The sequence below is a fragment of the Pteropus alecto genome, unplaced genomic scaffold, assembly GCF_000325575.1.
Source record: "Pteropus alecto unplaced genomic scaffold, ASM32557v1 scaffold166, whole genome shotgun sequence".
Lineage (NCBI taxonomy): Eukaryota > Metazoa > Chordata > Mammalia > Chiroptera > Pteropodidae > Pteropus > Pteropus alecto.
This window is the reverse complement of record NW_006439757.1, coordinates 6,476,178-6,494,568: the sequence shown is the minus strand read 5'-3', so window position 1 is coordinate 6,494,568 and position 18,391 is coordinate 6,476,178. Positions and strand designations below refer to the sequence as shown.

The window sequence follows — 18,391 nt, the reverse complement described above, 5'->3', positions numbered from 1 at the left end:
CTGCTGATGAAGAAATTGAAACTCATGGAATTCAAGGACTTTATATAAGGCTACATACCTATTATATTGAAAGACTGAATCATGAAACTAAATCAGCCTAGACTGAAAACCCTTACTCCATCCAAAACAAGTTCTCTGTGTATAAATCATTTCAGGACCTTGCCTTAAGCACGAAAGCACTAATTAAACTTGAACCTTATTATAAATTTTATAATAATAAACTAGATTGACTAAACATTCAGAAAAAGAAAATAATTTAGGAAAGAAAAAAGATTGCTCTAACTCTCCTCACCAAATGTAATAACAAATCCACACAATGCCATGCACATAGGTCACACTTTCCTAGTTGCATTAATTTCCTACTAAAAAAAAAAAGATTTTAAGAGTAAGTTTTATCTCTCATTTCTCACAGTCTGGAACTTCTTATACATATTCTGACAAATATTAGACAAACTATGTTAAACTTAGTCCTATGCAGGATTTTATTATACTAAGTAGTCATGAAAGTTGAGAGACTTGTAAATATTAATCACAGACTAATGAACAGTGGGAGATTTCTGAATATCAATCTGTACTAGGGGCAATTTTGGATTATAGACACTATTTCCTGCCCAATAAATCAGCAGTGAAAAATCAAAGGCATTCTCTTGCATCTTCCGTGCAACTAGATCACTAATTCTAGAGGAGCATACAGTACAGATGCCAAAATGGATGTAATTTTATCACCCCACATGGAGCTTCTGCATTTTTAAACTGACTATTTTTTAAAATTTTAATTACCTCCAAAAGAAGCTGGATTGTATCACAGGAAACTTGAGTATATTCTTTAGTATCAGAGTTAAAACAGTTTAAGAGTAGTTAGAGCTTGTCTCATTCTTTTTCATTAGCATTCAAAAGCCATTGCCCAAAGGGACAAGAAGACTCAAGGTTAAGAGAACTGAAATATCAAAACTTGATTGGCTTATTGCTTTTATTAAATGTGCATATTATTGCTTTTGCCTCTGAGCACTTGCACAATGTGAAAAAGAAAGACTATATTTTCAATTATAATTCATAATTTCATAAATAACAGACACAATCACACATCTGAATACATACACATCCTTAATGATTGTCCATTAATGGAAAAACATCAATTTATAATAGTGAGAGTTAATTATTTGTTAAGATAAGCATGAGTGGATAATAAAATTTACAATTTTATATTTTTGATGCTGTCATACAAAAATGGGACTTAGTTTTCAATTTGATTTTTTTAAAAAATTCTTTAATATTTAGGTAGCATTTAAAACCTGTGGCAGGCATTAATACTTTAATGAGAACATTTAGAAGTGATTATTAAGATGAATGTTTCTTCATACCATTGAAATCAAGATAAAATTTCATCCTGAATAGGTATGGTATGAGCTGTATTTACTAAAGGGACACAAACAGTAAATTAAGGACACAGGAAAAGAGAAAGTTTCAGGATATAAGCCAGAAATGGTATATATCATTCCAAATTACACTAGTAATATTATTTTCAAAATGATTATTCCATTTAAGTAAATATAGGAAAAGTAGTAGTTACTAAATTAATAGTATACCGTAATGCCATAATTAAGCATTAGTCACTAACGATTTTTCAGTTTTTTATCACTCAAAACTTCTAGACTCATTGAAAGCAGGGAAATTAATGTTGATCTCCAATATATTCCCAGTGCTTTGTGTTTAGTAGTTGTTCGATAAATATTTGAGAAATCTTTTTAAAGCAGTATGGTATACACTGTAGTTTTTCTTTTGTATAGAAGAATTGGTACTCCCCAATGACAACAGTTTCTTCATAAATATTCAGATATGGCTCAACTTATAATATGGTTTCCCAACTATATGTAATATAATAATACAGAAGCAGTTACAATTTTATGTCTATTTTAGTAAAATATTTGTTTTTACATACTCTTCTTTATGAAATTATAACATAAGACCGATTTTTGAGAATATTCACCTTTTTTCTATGATATTAAAGGTACACATTTACTTAAATTTTTGATCTTGTGAATGCCTATATTTGAAATTTTAAGGAGTATTACCCTGAATGTACCATATTTCTGTATTATGTATGCAAATGGTCATTTTCTTTACATGGAATCAGCATACAGAAAATGAACTGCACAGGTGAGAATAACATAATTGGCTATCTTTAGGGATCGTGTTTATTTTGTTTTGCTTTGTCTTAATCCAACGAAGTCATCTTTTTTTTTTCATTTATGAGCACTATCAACATAATATTTATGATCTTTATTTTTATGGAGCTTTTGGAAATATTAGGAGGTACTTTAATTATTATTATTAACAGAAGTAAAAAATGAAAGTTCTTCATATTTCTATTGAACAATATCCATTTCAGGTATAATTTTATATTCAAATTTTGGTTCCTATCTCATTTTATCTCATTTAACCTACTTATTTTTGCTAGAGGCCACTGATGGTATAGGTCAGAGTTACAAAATATATTTATCTTTGTCACAGGGACTTCTGGTCATTTGCAGCTAGTATTCAGGGTAAATGTTTTGAAAAACAGTGAAGTAATTAAAGAGGTCACTAAAACAGGTTGAAAAATATTTACTTTTAAATTGATTTTAATATAAAAATACCATAATTCTCCAAAGCTCATCATTGTCCAGTATAAGGTAACCAATACAATGTAGGTATATCAAACAATTAACAATATAAGCATGGCAAAGTTAAAAAAATGTAAATTGTATTTAAAATATATAATAAAATAAATGTTAAACATAGAGGTAGCTAATCAAAGTGATCTTAAAGTAATATACACAAGTCTAATAGTCCTATGCCAAAAATAAATTAATTAATCAATCAATTAATTAATTAATTAAATTGATCCGCATTTATTAAGGTAGTCCTGTGAGACAGATTAAAATGAGAAAGAAATGGCTAATCACTAAAATAGTTTTGTGTCAGATTTATTTGATGATCATAAAACAATATAGGAAGTAAATGAAGTGAGTGAAATAGATATATATTCAAGTCTTTTGTTCTTGCTGACTTCCATAGCAGTTAATCAAGCTTGTTCAATGTCAGAAGGTTTAGAAACATACAAAATAATGTTCACTTTTCTATCCTCTATGGTAAAAGTGAAATTTGTTGTTCCAATTAACTAGATATATTACTTTTAATTATTTTGCTTTCTACAGCATGATTTATAATTGTTTGGCTATAACGAATGGATGACCTAGAGAAAGGAGGAGACCATCATGATTTAAAGTAATTCTAACCTGATTGTGACACAAATTACTGCATAGACTGACAGATAACACCTGGACTGAGATGGCCCTTTTTACCTGTCCACAGTGCATTTTTTTATGGTAACACTCTACAGTTTCCTGTCTAACTTCATTTTTTATCTTTTTAGGTTCGGATTTATTCTTCATAAAGATGAAGCTGCATTACAAAAAATTGATCTTGAGACCATGTCATACATCAAGACAATTAACTTGAAAGACTATAAGTGTATTCCTCAATCATTGGCATATACACACTTGGGAGGATACTACTTTATTGGCTGCAAACCTGATAGCACTGGAGCAATTCCCCCACAGCTCGTGGTGGACAGTGTAACAGACTCAGTCATTGGATTCAATAGTGACGTGACAGGCACTCCATTTGTCTCTCCAGATGGGCACTATCTTGTCAGCATTAATGATGTGAAAGGTCTCGTAAGGGTCCAGTACATTACCATCAGAGGAGAAATACAAGAGGCGTTTGATATCCAGACGAATCTGCACATATCCGATCTGGCATTTCAGCCATCCTTTACTGAAGCCCACCAATACAACATCTATGGTAGCTCAAGCACACAAACTGATGTGCTCTTTGTGGAGCTCTCCTCTGGGAAGGTTAAGATGATAAAGAGCCTTAAGGAACCACTCAAGGCAGAAGAATGGCCTTGGAGCAGGAAGAACAGGCAAATCCAGGACAGTGGCTTATTTGGTCAATATCTGATGACGCCTTCCAAGGACTCTCTGTTTATACTAGATGGACGACTCAATAAGTTAAACTGTGAGATCACTGAAGTTGAGAAAGGAAATACAGTCATTTGGGTTGGAGATGCCTAAGAGTCCTATTAGATAATTATTGAATGAAGAGTTTTCCAGTACATTGCACTTAATTCATTGTTTAAATTTACACCTTAACTTTTAAAGTTTCTATCCTAGTGAAACATAAGTTATTTGGTTTTCCCAAGAAAATAGATTTTTTTTTCAGCAAACAAATATACAATTAGTAATATTGATTGGTTGAAAATTTTAATGAGAAACTACATTAATCACAAGAATCAAATCTATATTTAAATCAAATCTATAATTAAGCCAACAAAATAAGAATTCAAATACTTAAAAATAACTCGACGACAGAGAATTTCAGATGACTTTAAGCACCATTTTATTTTAAAGGTAGTTTATCTATATTTTTTCTCTGTCTTTTTTGGTATGCTTAAACCAGAAATAAAAGGTATTGTGGAAACTTAAAATTCTTAATTCAAAATATTCTGTCCCATCCACTGTTTATAATCTTTTGTGCCTTGAAGGGAATGTCACAGGAGGAAAAGGAAGGCTAAAAGCTGCATACATAACACTCTCATAACAGTAAATCTCTTGTCATTAAAAGAGAAAAGTTTAACATCTCTTGCACTAAATCCTGCCTTCAGTCATTTGTTTAACCCTCAATGAAATATCATTTGAAGGTGTAAATTGGCCTTAGGTTCTATACAGGTGACAAACTCTATTTGACACTTACTGTATAATCTGCAGCATGCTATGGAAAATGGGGAGGAAGGGAGGAAAAATAATTACAGTGAAAATGTTTGCAATCTATTCTCTACTCATTTTGCTTTCAATCATTAGAGTACATTATATTTTTAATGCAAGTTTGTGTGAGATGTCAACTGCTTACAAATGTTTATTATTAGCAGAATTGATTATTTTCTTTTCATGTGGTCCAGTGTTGCAGCAGCAGGAACTCCCATTTCTAAAAAAGGAACATTATTTGTGTCTGCTTAGAGTAAACCACATATAGGGAAATTAACACCAGAAAGAAAAAAACTGGCTAGAGAACTGATGAGTATAAGTGTTTTAGGAGAATTAGCTATAGAAATTGGGAATTAGGGGATAGCTCCACAGTGGTGAGTAAAGATGTACTTCACCATTGCTATTTAAGTATAACCCATCAAAAAACTTCATTTCTTAATAACTCTCCTAAATGACTTTCTGTTCAATCTCTGCATAATCCTTAAATGACCCACTCACTAACTGTGTGCTGTAGTTCAAAACCTAACTAATCCTCTTATTTGAGACACTGCATACAAGTAAAAATTTTTACTTTTTTTTTTTTTAAGGGCAAAGAAAAGGCCAGTGGAAGTGGATTAAAACTAGAGAGTTAGTTTATTGGAATAAGCAGATAATTATCCAGGCTTAAAGTGATAGCTTACATGTTTTGAGAATCTTTTTAGTTATTTTTATTTTATTGCTGCTAAAAATGCTAATGGGTTGTTGAAATGACCTCCATTTACTGAAGGTAATCCAATAAAGTCTTTTTTAAACACAAATTTTACTCAAGTTTAAATTGTGTAAAACTACTTAGAAACCTGAAATTTTATAGTGTGTAATATCTTATGTGTATATAGCATCCTGAATTGTGTGATACAGTAGTTTTCCTCTTAGCTTAAGGAAACATTATGGGAGGTAGATTTAACAAAAAACAAAAATCAGCTTATGTTTCTACTTATCTGCTTTCTTTTTTAGCAATTTTCTCTCTTGTGAACATGAACCATATAAAGTGTCTGTGACCTAATGATTTAATGTAAGTTTGTCTCATACATCCTTCTTTGGTAGCTTACACCATGTGGATGCTCTGTCTGTAGACATTGCTTGATAAAAGAATAAACCTGTTACATTTTAACCATTGAGAGTTCAATGTTTTAATGTGCATACCAGTGTGTGTGTGTGTGTGTGTGTGTGTGTGTGTGTGTGTGTGTGTGTGTGTTTCCTCTCTTTGCTTCAAACGTAGTCTGGTGCTCTGCATTGTTTTCAAAGTAATGGGATGGAGTAAAGGGCAAATGAAGTGAGATCAATCAAGAAAAACAATTTAGTTTGCCTTTTTACAAACAATTCTAATTTGCTATATTCCTTCATATTCAATGTTTAAAGCAAAGATTTTATCCTTTTTAAGGAGCTTATTTCATTAGAATTGTTTCTTGTATATTAAAGAAATGAGTATCAGAATGGAATATCAAAAGTAAACTCAAAGGAAAATTATTTTTTTTCCACACTGTTATACTATTAACTGAACAAATTACTAGCCATTCTTTTTTATAACAGTGTAATAATTAGAATAATGACATTTGTAATTCTTTGAAAAAAGCAGATGCAATATTATAATGATTTCTGAAGTAAATATCATTTCTTCAATGATGGAGAGGAAGGTAGAGTAAAAGCTAACATACAGGGCATCAGCATTATTTTATACGCATCCTGATAAAAGTATATTGCAAATAATAATCTCATCAATAATGTGTAAAAACTGAGAAAAAGAATAAAGCGATGAGGTAACTGCTCTACAAAGAAGCTCTAACATCAGAGGGTAGATTTCTAATAGGCAGAAAAAGAATGCAAAGTGATAGTCAAGAAAGAAAAAAAGTAAAGTGATTTTCTTTTCTTTCAAATTATGGTGATGATTTTGTGATAGCAATGAAGGACGTGAAATGAGAAAAGGCATGAAACCAAGAATGGGAATTGGACATGGGATAGACTTTGAGTAACACTGACAGGAAAAAGTAAATATTTATGTAAAGAGAGTGGTATAGATAAGGTGAGGAAAGTAGGTTCTGATCAGATTTTGAAGGGAGGGAGGTGAAGAATGAAACCAATTTAAAGAGTTTGGACTTAATCCAGAAAGTAGGGACTCAACAATAATTTGGGCAATAGCAGTGAAAACAGCACTTCTAACATGTATCATTTTTTAATACAATGAAGATTCGATGAAAGAAAAGTGAAATGAGGTGATGAGATATCAGTTGAGAGGTTACTGCAACAATTTAAGTTTATGGTCTTTAATATAAGACAATTACATTGAAAGTATATATTATAAAACAGGGCATGTCAAGGAACCATATCTGAAATAGCAACTGAATAAACATGGATCATGAAAAGAGACGCAATGGGACTCAAACATGACATCGTTAATAGAAGTAAGAAAATCATGAAGGAGAAACAGATGAAGATGAAAGAAAGAGAGGATTTAAGTAAAAGACAAATTAAATGAAAATATTGGGCAATAGAATATATTTCCTGGGAAGCGTCGTCATGTATAGCAAACTGACACAATTTTCAGGAGTCAATCCACCTTCTGCTTAATTATATCTATGTAAAGTTGAAGCACTTTTTAAAAAATGCAATTTTGAACCTTATTGCCTTTCAGATCCCACTCAAAAGGTCTCCACAGGATTTTCTTTTAAAAATAAGTGAATTTGACTGAATTTTACATTCACTATAATTTTACAGGATGAAAAGGTATGTTTAATCATGTCTCATAACTTATCATATATAAATTTTTAAAGTGAGAAAAATTGCAAGAACAATATTGTCATCATGGAAATCAATACAACTTTAAAGTAAGATGACAATGTACAACCCAATATTACAATCATAAGAACTCATAAGGGGTCACTTCTAATGTCGCTTGTCTATTTACCATGTAGCTGTTCCTGTATGGACAGGTAATGAGAACAAAAGCAGCCCCTTATCTAAAGTCTGTTTTCACTTTTCTTCCAAACACATTCTAATATCATTTACCTCTCCTGGGAAACTTCATACACAGAAATATGGTCTGATAGTCATGTTATAGAAATTTTCAAGTAGTCTTAAGTCATGGTAACTTTTCTCATCTTCCTGGAAAACTACATCTTAACCAGAGCTTATTGGCATGGTTTTATTTGTTTGTCTGCATTTAATACATTACATAGTCCTATTAGTAAGTGAAAAAGAACTTAGTTTTTCATTAATACTCATCAGCAAAACGTACTTGTCTCATTGGTATTTAATGGGTACTGCACAGCTATTTTGCAGTAATTTACAGCTACAGTTGGTGAATTAGGAAAGTTTTAACCTTCGTTCTTTTATATTAGAGTTGAGTAATGATAACATTCTCAATATGCTATCCACTTTTGCCGATATTCATTTTCATAATTTTATTGGCATCTCACATGCTATAGGACTGTTATTTTTTATTATCTGAATAATCCCATCCAACACATGCACATTATGGAACCAAATGAGAGTAGGAGTTTTTGTCTGTTTTGTTTATATCACATCTAGAAAAGGGCTTGGTATATAGTAGGCACATATTATGCAGTTAACAAACATGTGAGCTGATTGAAGTGCTATTTCAATAGGACTCAAACATTTTTTTTGGTCTCTATAGAACATGTTTAACATAAAGATTCTCATATCATTATGGCAAAAATGTATGCCTTGAATGTTATTAAACTGTGATAATTAAAAGTAGCATCATTCAGGCAGGTGTTTTCCATTAAATATTCTCCAATTCTCTAAAGTATTACAGCTAATAGACATATAATGAACATTTGGATAGATAATGTCTTTTTAAACATTTGCCACCTCAAATTAAATGTGATTGCTTATGTAAATATGATGTTTGTTATGTTAAAGATTAATCCTTTTCACATGTTATTAAACTCTAAATTAATATATATCATCTTTTAGTTTTTATAGAGGCAAATTTTCCTTTATCTATTAGCCTGCAAATGAGAGGCATGCTTATATGAAATAAAGAATGTTATGCCTATAGTATCCTACAGAAATATCAGTATATTTTGAGAAGAAATTTTCTATTTCAGGTTTGAGATTAATTTATCAAAAGTATACCATTAATCTTTGAAAGTAACTACAAAATTTTTTAAACGTCTACTAATCATTTGATATATTTATGTTTCCCCAATATCCAACATGCTATAACTTTTCTTTGATTTTTTCTTACTCATGTATTGTGCTTAAAACTTTCACTATGTTATACAACTATATTTAATTTCTCTTTCCATTATTACCTTACTTTCATTGTTTGCTAATATAATTAGTTATGGATAAATAAAATATACTTATTATCTTTGAAATGCTGAGGCGTATTATTTAGAAATTGTATTTCTGAATTCTCAGAAAATGTCTAGATAATTTTTTCTTTTTAAAAGATTTTCCATTTTTATTTTATGTATTTTTTAAAATAATTTATTTTTCAATTACAGTTGGTACACAATATTAGTTTTACGTGTACAACATAGTGATTTGACATTTACATATCTTACAAAGCGATCACTCTGAAAAACCTAGTACCCATCTGAGTCCATACATAGTAATTACAATACTATTGACTATACTCCTGATGCTGTAGTCTCCATCCCCATGACTATTTTGTAACTACCCATTTGTGTTTCTGAATCCCTTCCCCTTTTTTATCCACCCCTACAACCACCATCCCATCTAACAATCATCAAAATGTTCTCTGTATCTATGAGTTTATTTCTGTTTCCTTTATTTTGCTCTTTTGATCCCACATCTAAGTGAAATCATGTGGTGTTTGCCTTTCTCTGACTTATTCAATGCAGTGTAATACCCTCTAGATCCATGCGTGTTGGCACAGATGGCAAGATTTCATTCTTTTTTAATGGCTGAATTATATCCATCATATATATGTACAACCTCTTCTTTGTCCTTCCAACTACACGGGTTGCCTCCATATCTTGGCTATTGTAAATAGTGCTGCAATAAACGTATGGATTCACATCCTCCTTCAAAGTAGTGCTTTGGGTTTGTTTGGGTAAATACTCAGAACTGGGGTTACTGGGTCCTTCTTTGTCTCTTGTTATAGTCTGTTTTAAAGTCTATTTTGTCTTATCGGTATTGCTATCCCAACTTGTTCATTTTTGTTGTTTCCATTTTCATGAAATATCTTTTACCCTCCCTTTACTTTCAGTCTCTGTGTGTCTTTCAATCTGAAGTGAGTCTCTTGTAGGCAGTATATGTAAGGGTCTTATTTTCTTATCCATTCAGCCACCCTAGCTTTTGATTGGGGCGTTTAATCCTTTTACATTTAATTATTGATAGATTGGCCAGTGAGGGCCTGACCCTACAGAGCAGGGGTGGCTTTACTAGGGCTCTGGTGCCTGTTCAGTCTGTAAGTGGCTGTGTCATTCTTAGATGCAGCCCCAGGTGGTATTCCAGCCTGGGTCAAAGCTAGCCAGGAGGTGTGCCAGACCTGGGGCCTCCTGAGAGTGGCTCTAATGCAGGCCAAGTTCATCTGCAGACTGTGCCCTGCCCAGGCACACCTGGCAAAATCACCAAGCAATCTTCAGGTGGCGACCACCCCTCACTGGGCTTGGTGGTGCCGTGGTAGGCCAAGCAATGAACTGAAGCCAGCTGTTGCTAGTGCTGGGCTTGGGGCTGATCAGCAAGAGTTATAGGGCACACTGAGGCCAGATGCTGCTGGTTTGGATATTTGTAAATCTTTTAGGAAAGTCTGCAGCATGAGCCAAGACAGGATATTTGTATGGAAAAGCTACTGCAAGTGACTTGGGTGAGCCCAAATGTTGGGTGGGGCAGGGTCTCAGGAAAACACCCAAGTGGGATGACCAGTGGTAGCCAGGCTTATGGAGACTCAGATATGGTGGCAGCCTAGATATGCATGCTGGTTTGGGGGAAGGTCCACCAAAGGAACAGCGTCTTCCACCAGCACTTCTGCCTGGGGAAAAGCTGCCCTTCCAGTCCTTGCCCTGAAGCCAGATAATTCAGTTCTTCCCCATACCTTCTAAGCTGCTGCCCCAGTGCTAAGAGCTCAGAGTGAGTAAATCCATCAGTGAGTAAGTCCACATAGGCCCCTTAAGAGGAATGTCACTCTCTTTCTCACTCAGCCACAATCTTTGCTGGTTTTCACAGCTGAATGTTGTGAGGAGTTCTCTTCCTGGTACTGGAATCCTGGGTTGGGAGCCTGGTGTGGGGCTGGAACCCCTTCCCCCTCTGGGAGGACCTTGGCAGCTGAGAGATCCTTCCTGATTCTCAACTGCCATATGCGGGTGTGGGTCCAGTCTGTTATGTGCCACCCCCACCTTCACTGCCTTCTACCAGTCTTCTATAGTTTTGAAGTGGCCTCTTCTGTGTGTCCCCAGTTATAGGACTTCTATTCAGCTAGACTTCAGGTGACTCTCAATGATGTCTGTTCTGTAGTGTAGTTGTAATTTTGATGTGATTGTGAGAAGAGAAAAGCATAGCGTTTACTACTCTGCTATCCTGACCAGAAGCTCCAAGAGTTTCCGTTTGTAAATCCTCCTAAGGTTCTTTTTCTATAAAACCCATTATTATTATATATTAATTTAACTTGTAAAACCAAGCCCACATATGTCTAATAGTCCAAGTCTAGGAGAACTACACATAACACAAAGGGTTGTGGAAGAAGTAATATGGGAGGTGCATAAAATTCATCTAATGTATGAGAGAAAGTCACCTACAGACCTTAGGTAAGCAAATTTAAGGTTCAGGGTTTAATAATATTATAAAAGTTTTTAAATAAGCATTATTGGTAATGGGATAAAATATTAATTTTATTCATAAAAGGTCTCGGTTGCCATATAAGGCACCCTGACATTTGATTTGTATTGTCTGTAATCCTAGCAGTATCTGAAGAGCCTCATAAAACCTCCTTGGTTTTGTCAGCTCGTCACCCTATGACAGGCCTGCAGGACCTTCCTTAAGGTCTCAGAGGCCTGGCTTAACATCTCCCCCACTCTAACTCTACCTACCTCTGAGAATGTAAGGCCCAGGTTCAGTAGCTAAGAACTTGTCATGCATAGCTGAAACCAATAGTGAAAACAAAGATGACTGTCTAAATGATCTCTAAAAGATTTTAAAGCTCAGTAAATAATCTCTCATAATATAATCTCCATGCTAAATAATATACCAACGGGGACCATGATAGTTGACAATTCTCATAACAATGACTGGAAAAGACCATAAACAAATGAAAAGAGGGTGGAACCCTGAATTCGAGAGAGAGCCGCCACCCCTTCCCTTAGAAAACCCATGAATATTTCTCCTATTTACTTAAAGGTCTCCTTCATTTCTGCTATCCTGACTGCTAAGAAGTTGATCTGACAGCTGTGCTCGTGCTTCTCCATTCTCTAGCTGTAGAATAAAAACTTGCACTGTTAACACTCACTTTTGGTCTCATAATTGGCTACGAGGCACCCAATGGGAAAATAAACCCTGATTGGGGTCCTCAAAAAGGAACTTTTCCCCATTGGTAACAATACTTTGCCAGGAAAAATTCTTTAAATGAAAAGTAGTTCTTTGTTTACTACTGGTTGATAGCTCCACTTACAACTTATGAAGTAAACTGTAGACCAACTGGTTTACCAGAGAGAAACAGAATGAGACAGCTAAGAAGAACTGTCAGAAAAAAAAACACAAAAATGAGCATCAAAAACTACCCCTGCAAAAGAACCTGAATTTAATTTGAGCAGACTGGAGCAAGTTTCCCCCAGAGCTTTGTTAAAACAACATTGAATTTAGCCACCAGTCAGAGCAGCCTAATATCTTGGTGTGATACCAATAGACGCAGATGGATTAAAACAGAGATTAGGCAAAGAAATGGTGAAAAGAGCCCTGCTAAAACTAATGTCAGTGCCAATGATTGTGAAATGCTAAATGCTACACCCTGTGTGTGGTGGTATCAAAGGCTTCAGATTTTAACTGGACTATATATATTTCACTATAATAGTCCAGTTGTCACTAAACAAATGAACAAGCAAACAACTACAAGAAGCTCTATAGATGGGGGGTATATGGATTGGCTACAATATGCTATCTAAAATATATTGTTTTTTTAAAGCAAAAAATTGTTCATGTCAAGAAAAACAAAAATTTGATGCATACAAAGGGAGAAATAAAACCTAAGAAACAAAAACTAGTTTTCAAAGGGCCCAACAGTAGCAATGAACAGGCAAAGACTTCAAAGCAGCCATTATAAAGAGGTCCAAAGAACTAGGGGAAACTACACTTTTAAAAAAAAAGCAAAAGAAAGTTTAATGGCAATGTTCTATCAAAAAGAGATTATTAATGAAAAAAAGATAATTAAAAAAATTGGAATTTCTAGAGTTGAAAGTATAGTAACTGAAAAGAAAAGTAAACTTGTGGAGTTCAAGAGTAGATCTGAATTGACAGACAGTAAAATCACATTTATAATGATTATGCAATACAGAGTGACACAAAAGAAAATTCCCAAACTTTTAAGGTATTAACTTACAAATCCAAGATCAATAAACTCCAAAAAGTACAAATACAAAAATATCCAAAGGTAGGCATGTCATAATAAAACTGTTGCAAGCCAGTGACAAAGAAAAATCTTCAAAACAAGAAGAAAATGTGTCATTTATAAAACCAACGGTAAGTTTAACAGTGGATGCATTACAACAAATAATGAAGGCCAGAAGAAGATAACAGGATGATATATTCAAAATGCTGAAAAAAAAGTCAAGCAATAATTTTATATTCAGCAAAATTATATTTCAAAACACAGAGTAAAATAAAACATTCTCAGAGGAACAAAACCAAAAGAATATATTGCTTGAAGAACTAATTCTGGGGTCAGAATTAAAGCATATGACCCCAGACAGTACTCGAATCTAAACTATATGAAAATGATCTTAACAAATTACCCAGGAATTGTACTCTTGGACATATAGCCAGGAGAACTGAAAGCTTTTTACTTATAGAAACTTGTACATGAATGTTTACAGCAGCTTTATTTATAACTGCCAAAAACGGGAATTTTTTTTAATGTTCATCAGTGGTGAATGATTTAATTAACTGTGAAACCTCCATATCATGGAATACTCTTGAGTAATTTAAAAAAATCAAGCTACTAATTAATACAACAACATGGATGACCTTTAAGAAAATTAAGCTTAGTGAAAAAAGTCAATCATAAAAGAACACATATTGCATAATTTCATTTATATAATGTTTGTTAGATAATATAATTATAGAGATGGGAACGACTATTGGTGAGAAGTGGGGGTAAAATGGACATGGTTATAATATAAAGGAGATTTATGATGGTACAGTTAAGTATTCTGATTGATGATGGTTATGCTAAACTACATATATATAAAATTGCACAGAGCTACACACACACAAACACAAGTTCATGTATGACTGTTGAGATCTAAATAAACTTTACATTTTGAATCAAGGTAATTTCCTGGTTTTGATACTATACTATAGTATGTCAGATGTTAAAATTGGTGAAAACCAAGTGAAGAATATGAAAGAGCTTACTGTACATATTTTTGCAACTTCCTGTAAGTCTATAATTATTTTTAAATAAAGTTTTTAAAATTTGCATTTATATTGAAACAGAATACTACATTTATATTAATGTCAATTTGTATGATGTGGTGAATAAATTATATATTTGCCAGAAAACCTTGGTTTATAATCCAGTCATGCAGATTCTTATTTTGTGATGTAACCTTGGGAATAAGTGTCACTGTGAAGTGTCACTATGTTCCTGGAGCAACAGAAACAAAGGCAAAAAGTTGCTGTGACATTTATATTATTTTTTAAAACTATATATTTTTTAAAATAAAATTCTATGTGGAAGTCAAATATGTTAGGTGGGAGAAACTTGCAGAAACAATTTGATATGAGTATGCAGCCATTGGCAAACAGAATCTTTAGAGTTATGATGTCCTAGAGAACATTCTGCATTGATGGAAAAGTTCTACATTTTCACTGTCCAATATATAGGCACTAGCTACCTATGATTATTGGGCTCTTGAAATGTGACTAGTAACACGAGGAACATAACTTCAAATTATTAAATTAAATTAAATTAAATTAAATTAAATTAAATTAAATTAATTTCAGTTTCTACTACCTGAAGCTAGTGGCTACCATCTTTGATAGGATGAATCTTTAGGTTCTAGGTGAAAACCATTAACTTTGTGGAAACCATCCTTTTAATGTAGCACATAAGATATATGGCTTCCAATTTACAGTCTTATTCTTATTAGTTCTTATCTGTGTAATCCCGAATAGGTCATAATCTCTTTGGTGTTGTTTATCTATCTTTGAAATGAAAGTATTAGAACACTTTAAGTTCCCATGTTTCTATATATCATCTCGCTTTCCACTGTTACGACTTTATTTAAAATATTTATGTCTGTCTGTACTCCCTGGTGTATCATTTCCCCTCATCTCATTCGGTTCATAGAGATAATACTTTTGAACACATATCAGATTGGAGCCCAAGGGACTGGAGAACAAGGCTCTCTCATCTTGTGCTCTGTTAGAAGTGGTGCTTTTCTAAACCAATTGCTTGAATGATGGAGGTGTAAATGTACTTTCTCTCACTGAGGCACCATCTTCTAAGAGGCTGACAGGTAGTGGGTGGCAACGAATTGACAAGACAAGACAGGTTTGCTGTGCATAGCTCAAGTGATGGGATTATATAAAGGAAAACATTTAAAAAATCAAATTACTGTCAATGCTATTGTTCTTTCAAACTAGAGGAGCAATTGCTTAACCTTACCTATTTTACAGGAGATTTAACAAAGTAACAACACTGGCATTCTTTGCTTGCAGAGATGAAGACTGGTTTTATTAGATCTGGCAGGATGTCTGCTTTACTGAGAAAGTTTCTTGGGATTTGGTTCAATTAAATTAATAAATATGTGCTGATGCTGAATCAGAGGCTGTGTATTACCAGGGAACAAAAGTGAATGAGGTACTATTGCCGTCTATAAGAAGTTTCCAATCCAGTGAGGAACAAACAACCAAATAAAACAAATAGTTTGAAATTGTTTGACAACTTTTTAACTTTGTAAATTGATCCTTTGCATTTGTGTATTACAGAACTACTAGTTTGGGCACTTGCTAATAAGGTGTTGTGTGAGTGTGATGTTACTGCGTTTTATATAGTAACACAGTTTCTTCCCCAGATTGGTAAATATTTATTTCAGGAACATAATGGGCATTGCCTATATTAGCAACATAACTTTTTCCACAGAAGAATTCTATGTCCTTAGCTACACTGATCTACTAATCTTCAAATTCTGTTTTTTCTGTGCTACTTTTATTTTTTCGTTCATCCATTTATAAAATATTAAGTACCAACTACCGTGAGGTTCTACTTTAGGTGTTAGTTATACACAAACAAAACAGGAAAAGACTTTTTGAAGGGGATTGCTTTTTAGTGGGGGAAGAGGCAGGAGCCAGGAGAACAAATTTTTTTTTTCTCCAAACTCTTTAATTTCTTGTCCTGTGCCTGCTGCTATTCTTGGTGGCTTCAAAAGCTATTCTTTGGCCAGTTCTCGTGTCTATTTTCAGCACTTTATTATTTATTCCTTTCTGGGTGATTCTATTATCCCTCCATTTTAATCACTGCAGTTCTCAATCACAGTGCACAGGTCTCCCTAGGGGAAAGGGATGTTAAGTCGAGAGAGACATATGTACACAAACATACTGATGTTAATTTGAGGTAAAACATAGTTAGAGGAGGCATGAAGTTTCATGAAGCTATCCTGGGAACTTTTATCCACAGTTACCATGCCTTTTTATCAAGCTTGCACGCAGTCCTCAGTGCAACTAGAGTCGCTGAGCATCTTCTAAGTGCAAATGTCATATCCTATGCATTAAAATCGTTAGACAATAATATGACTTTCCACCCTATACTTAATTTTCACAAATAATGGTAAAAATGAACCACTACACATAATATGCTCATGTGATAGGTTTAAACATTTTATGTTTAAGAAATTCATTTTAAAATGTTGACTGTTGAACAAAAGCCATGTGATTGTTTAAGAGACTGTTAGCCTGGTAGTCAGAGACATTTGAGTACGTGACTTTTATTCTAACTACAGCTCTGAGTTCAAGAATGCACTTGTGCTGGGGTTTTGTTTTTTAACATGGGAGGCTACAGATGGCAAATGAGAAGGAAGTTCATGTGTTCTGTGCTTTCCCTCATTCTGAAACTACATGGAATAGGGAGGGGGTACACAGCATACTTCAGATCTTGTATGTGCTACAATGGATCCAGCCTTGTAGATCGAGTTTGGCTCATTTGAGCATCCTGGAGATATGATATGACTCTATCTCATATCATTATTTCCTAGAGAAGATGAGGAATTTTTTAAGTTTTAAGAACTTTGTACCACTATCTCTTATGAAGAATGATGCTTCTTTATGTCACGTATTCTGACTGCACTGACTTTCATATGAACAGTTTAGGTGATTTGCTATGAAAACCATAGACCATTTAGGGCAAATTTCAGTGGAAAGATACCAGCGTGATAAGAGGAATGAGGATGGAGAAGAAAAATATAATGCTTGATTAAACTGATCATCTCCTGTGATTCAGACATTAAAATATATGTTGGAGAGCAGAATTTCCAATGAAGTATGAAAGCTTATCTCTTAGAAGTCTGGCACATTAAATCAGTTTAGATACAAAAAAGAAGAGAATTATTGCATTCCCCCTGGTTAATGCTATCTGCTCTAGAGAAGACTGAGACAACAGAGTTTGCACAAATACCATAGAGGAGACTTATAGGTTCTGTGCATTATGCCATTAGTTCAAAATACTGAGACAAAAGGCTTTGCCGTAATATTGGACAGATGTGGGGTTGTAGCAGTGAAAAGTGAAAAACAAAGGAAAAGTTAAAAACATTTAGCATGAGCTCGGTTCTGAGTCACATAGTGATATTATTATACTATGGTGGTGGGAATTATAACCCAGTGCTAAAGTGATGTGGGAATTATGACCAACACTAAAACAATGATGATGTATGGAGTACCTGCCCTTCTCTCAGGTTTAAGAGGATATGTGTAGTAGAAACTTCTGAACTTACTAAAACTGAAAGTAGCAGGAACCTTGAAACAGTACTGACTCTGAGGAAGACTTAGGAAAATATGATTTCTAATTAAAGAAATTATATATACAAAGGATTTGTGCATAAGAATAATAGCAAAAACATATTTTTTTATATTTCTAGGTGTTATATTACAAGCTTTAAATATTTTAACTGTTTTAATGCTTGAGACAACTCTACAAAGTAGGTACTATTAAAACTCACTTTACCGATTAAGAAAAATGAAGCACAGAGAGATTAAGTAACTTGGCGAAAGTCACACAGCTAATAAGTGGTGGAGCTAGAATATGAATTCAGGATGCCTAGCTCCAGAGGTCATGCTTTTAATCACTAGAGTAGTGGGAAGTCAGCAAGCCGGAGGATAATGATATACTATTATTGATCTTGTTCATACTC

General features: G+C 33.7%; 1 protein-coding gene across 3 annotated transcripts in view; it reads left to right on the top strand.

The window, feature by feature from the left end:
* FSTL5 (follistatin like 5) overlaps nt 1-4,118 on the top strand; it is a 498,432-nt gene extending 494,314 nt beyond the window's left edge. For all 3 annotated transcript variants that reach the window (XM_006917006.2, XM_006917005.2, XM_006917004.1), the window contains one exon: nt 3,416-4,118. In XM_006917006.2, coding sequence (XP_006917068.1) covers nt 3,416-4,118 — 703 coding nt within the window. The remainder of the gene's footprint in view (nt 1-3,415) is intronic.
* The last annotated feature ends 14,273 nt before the right edge of the window (nt 4,119-18,391 follow it).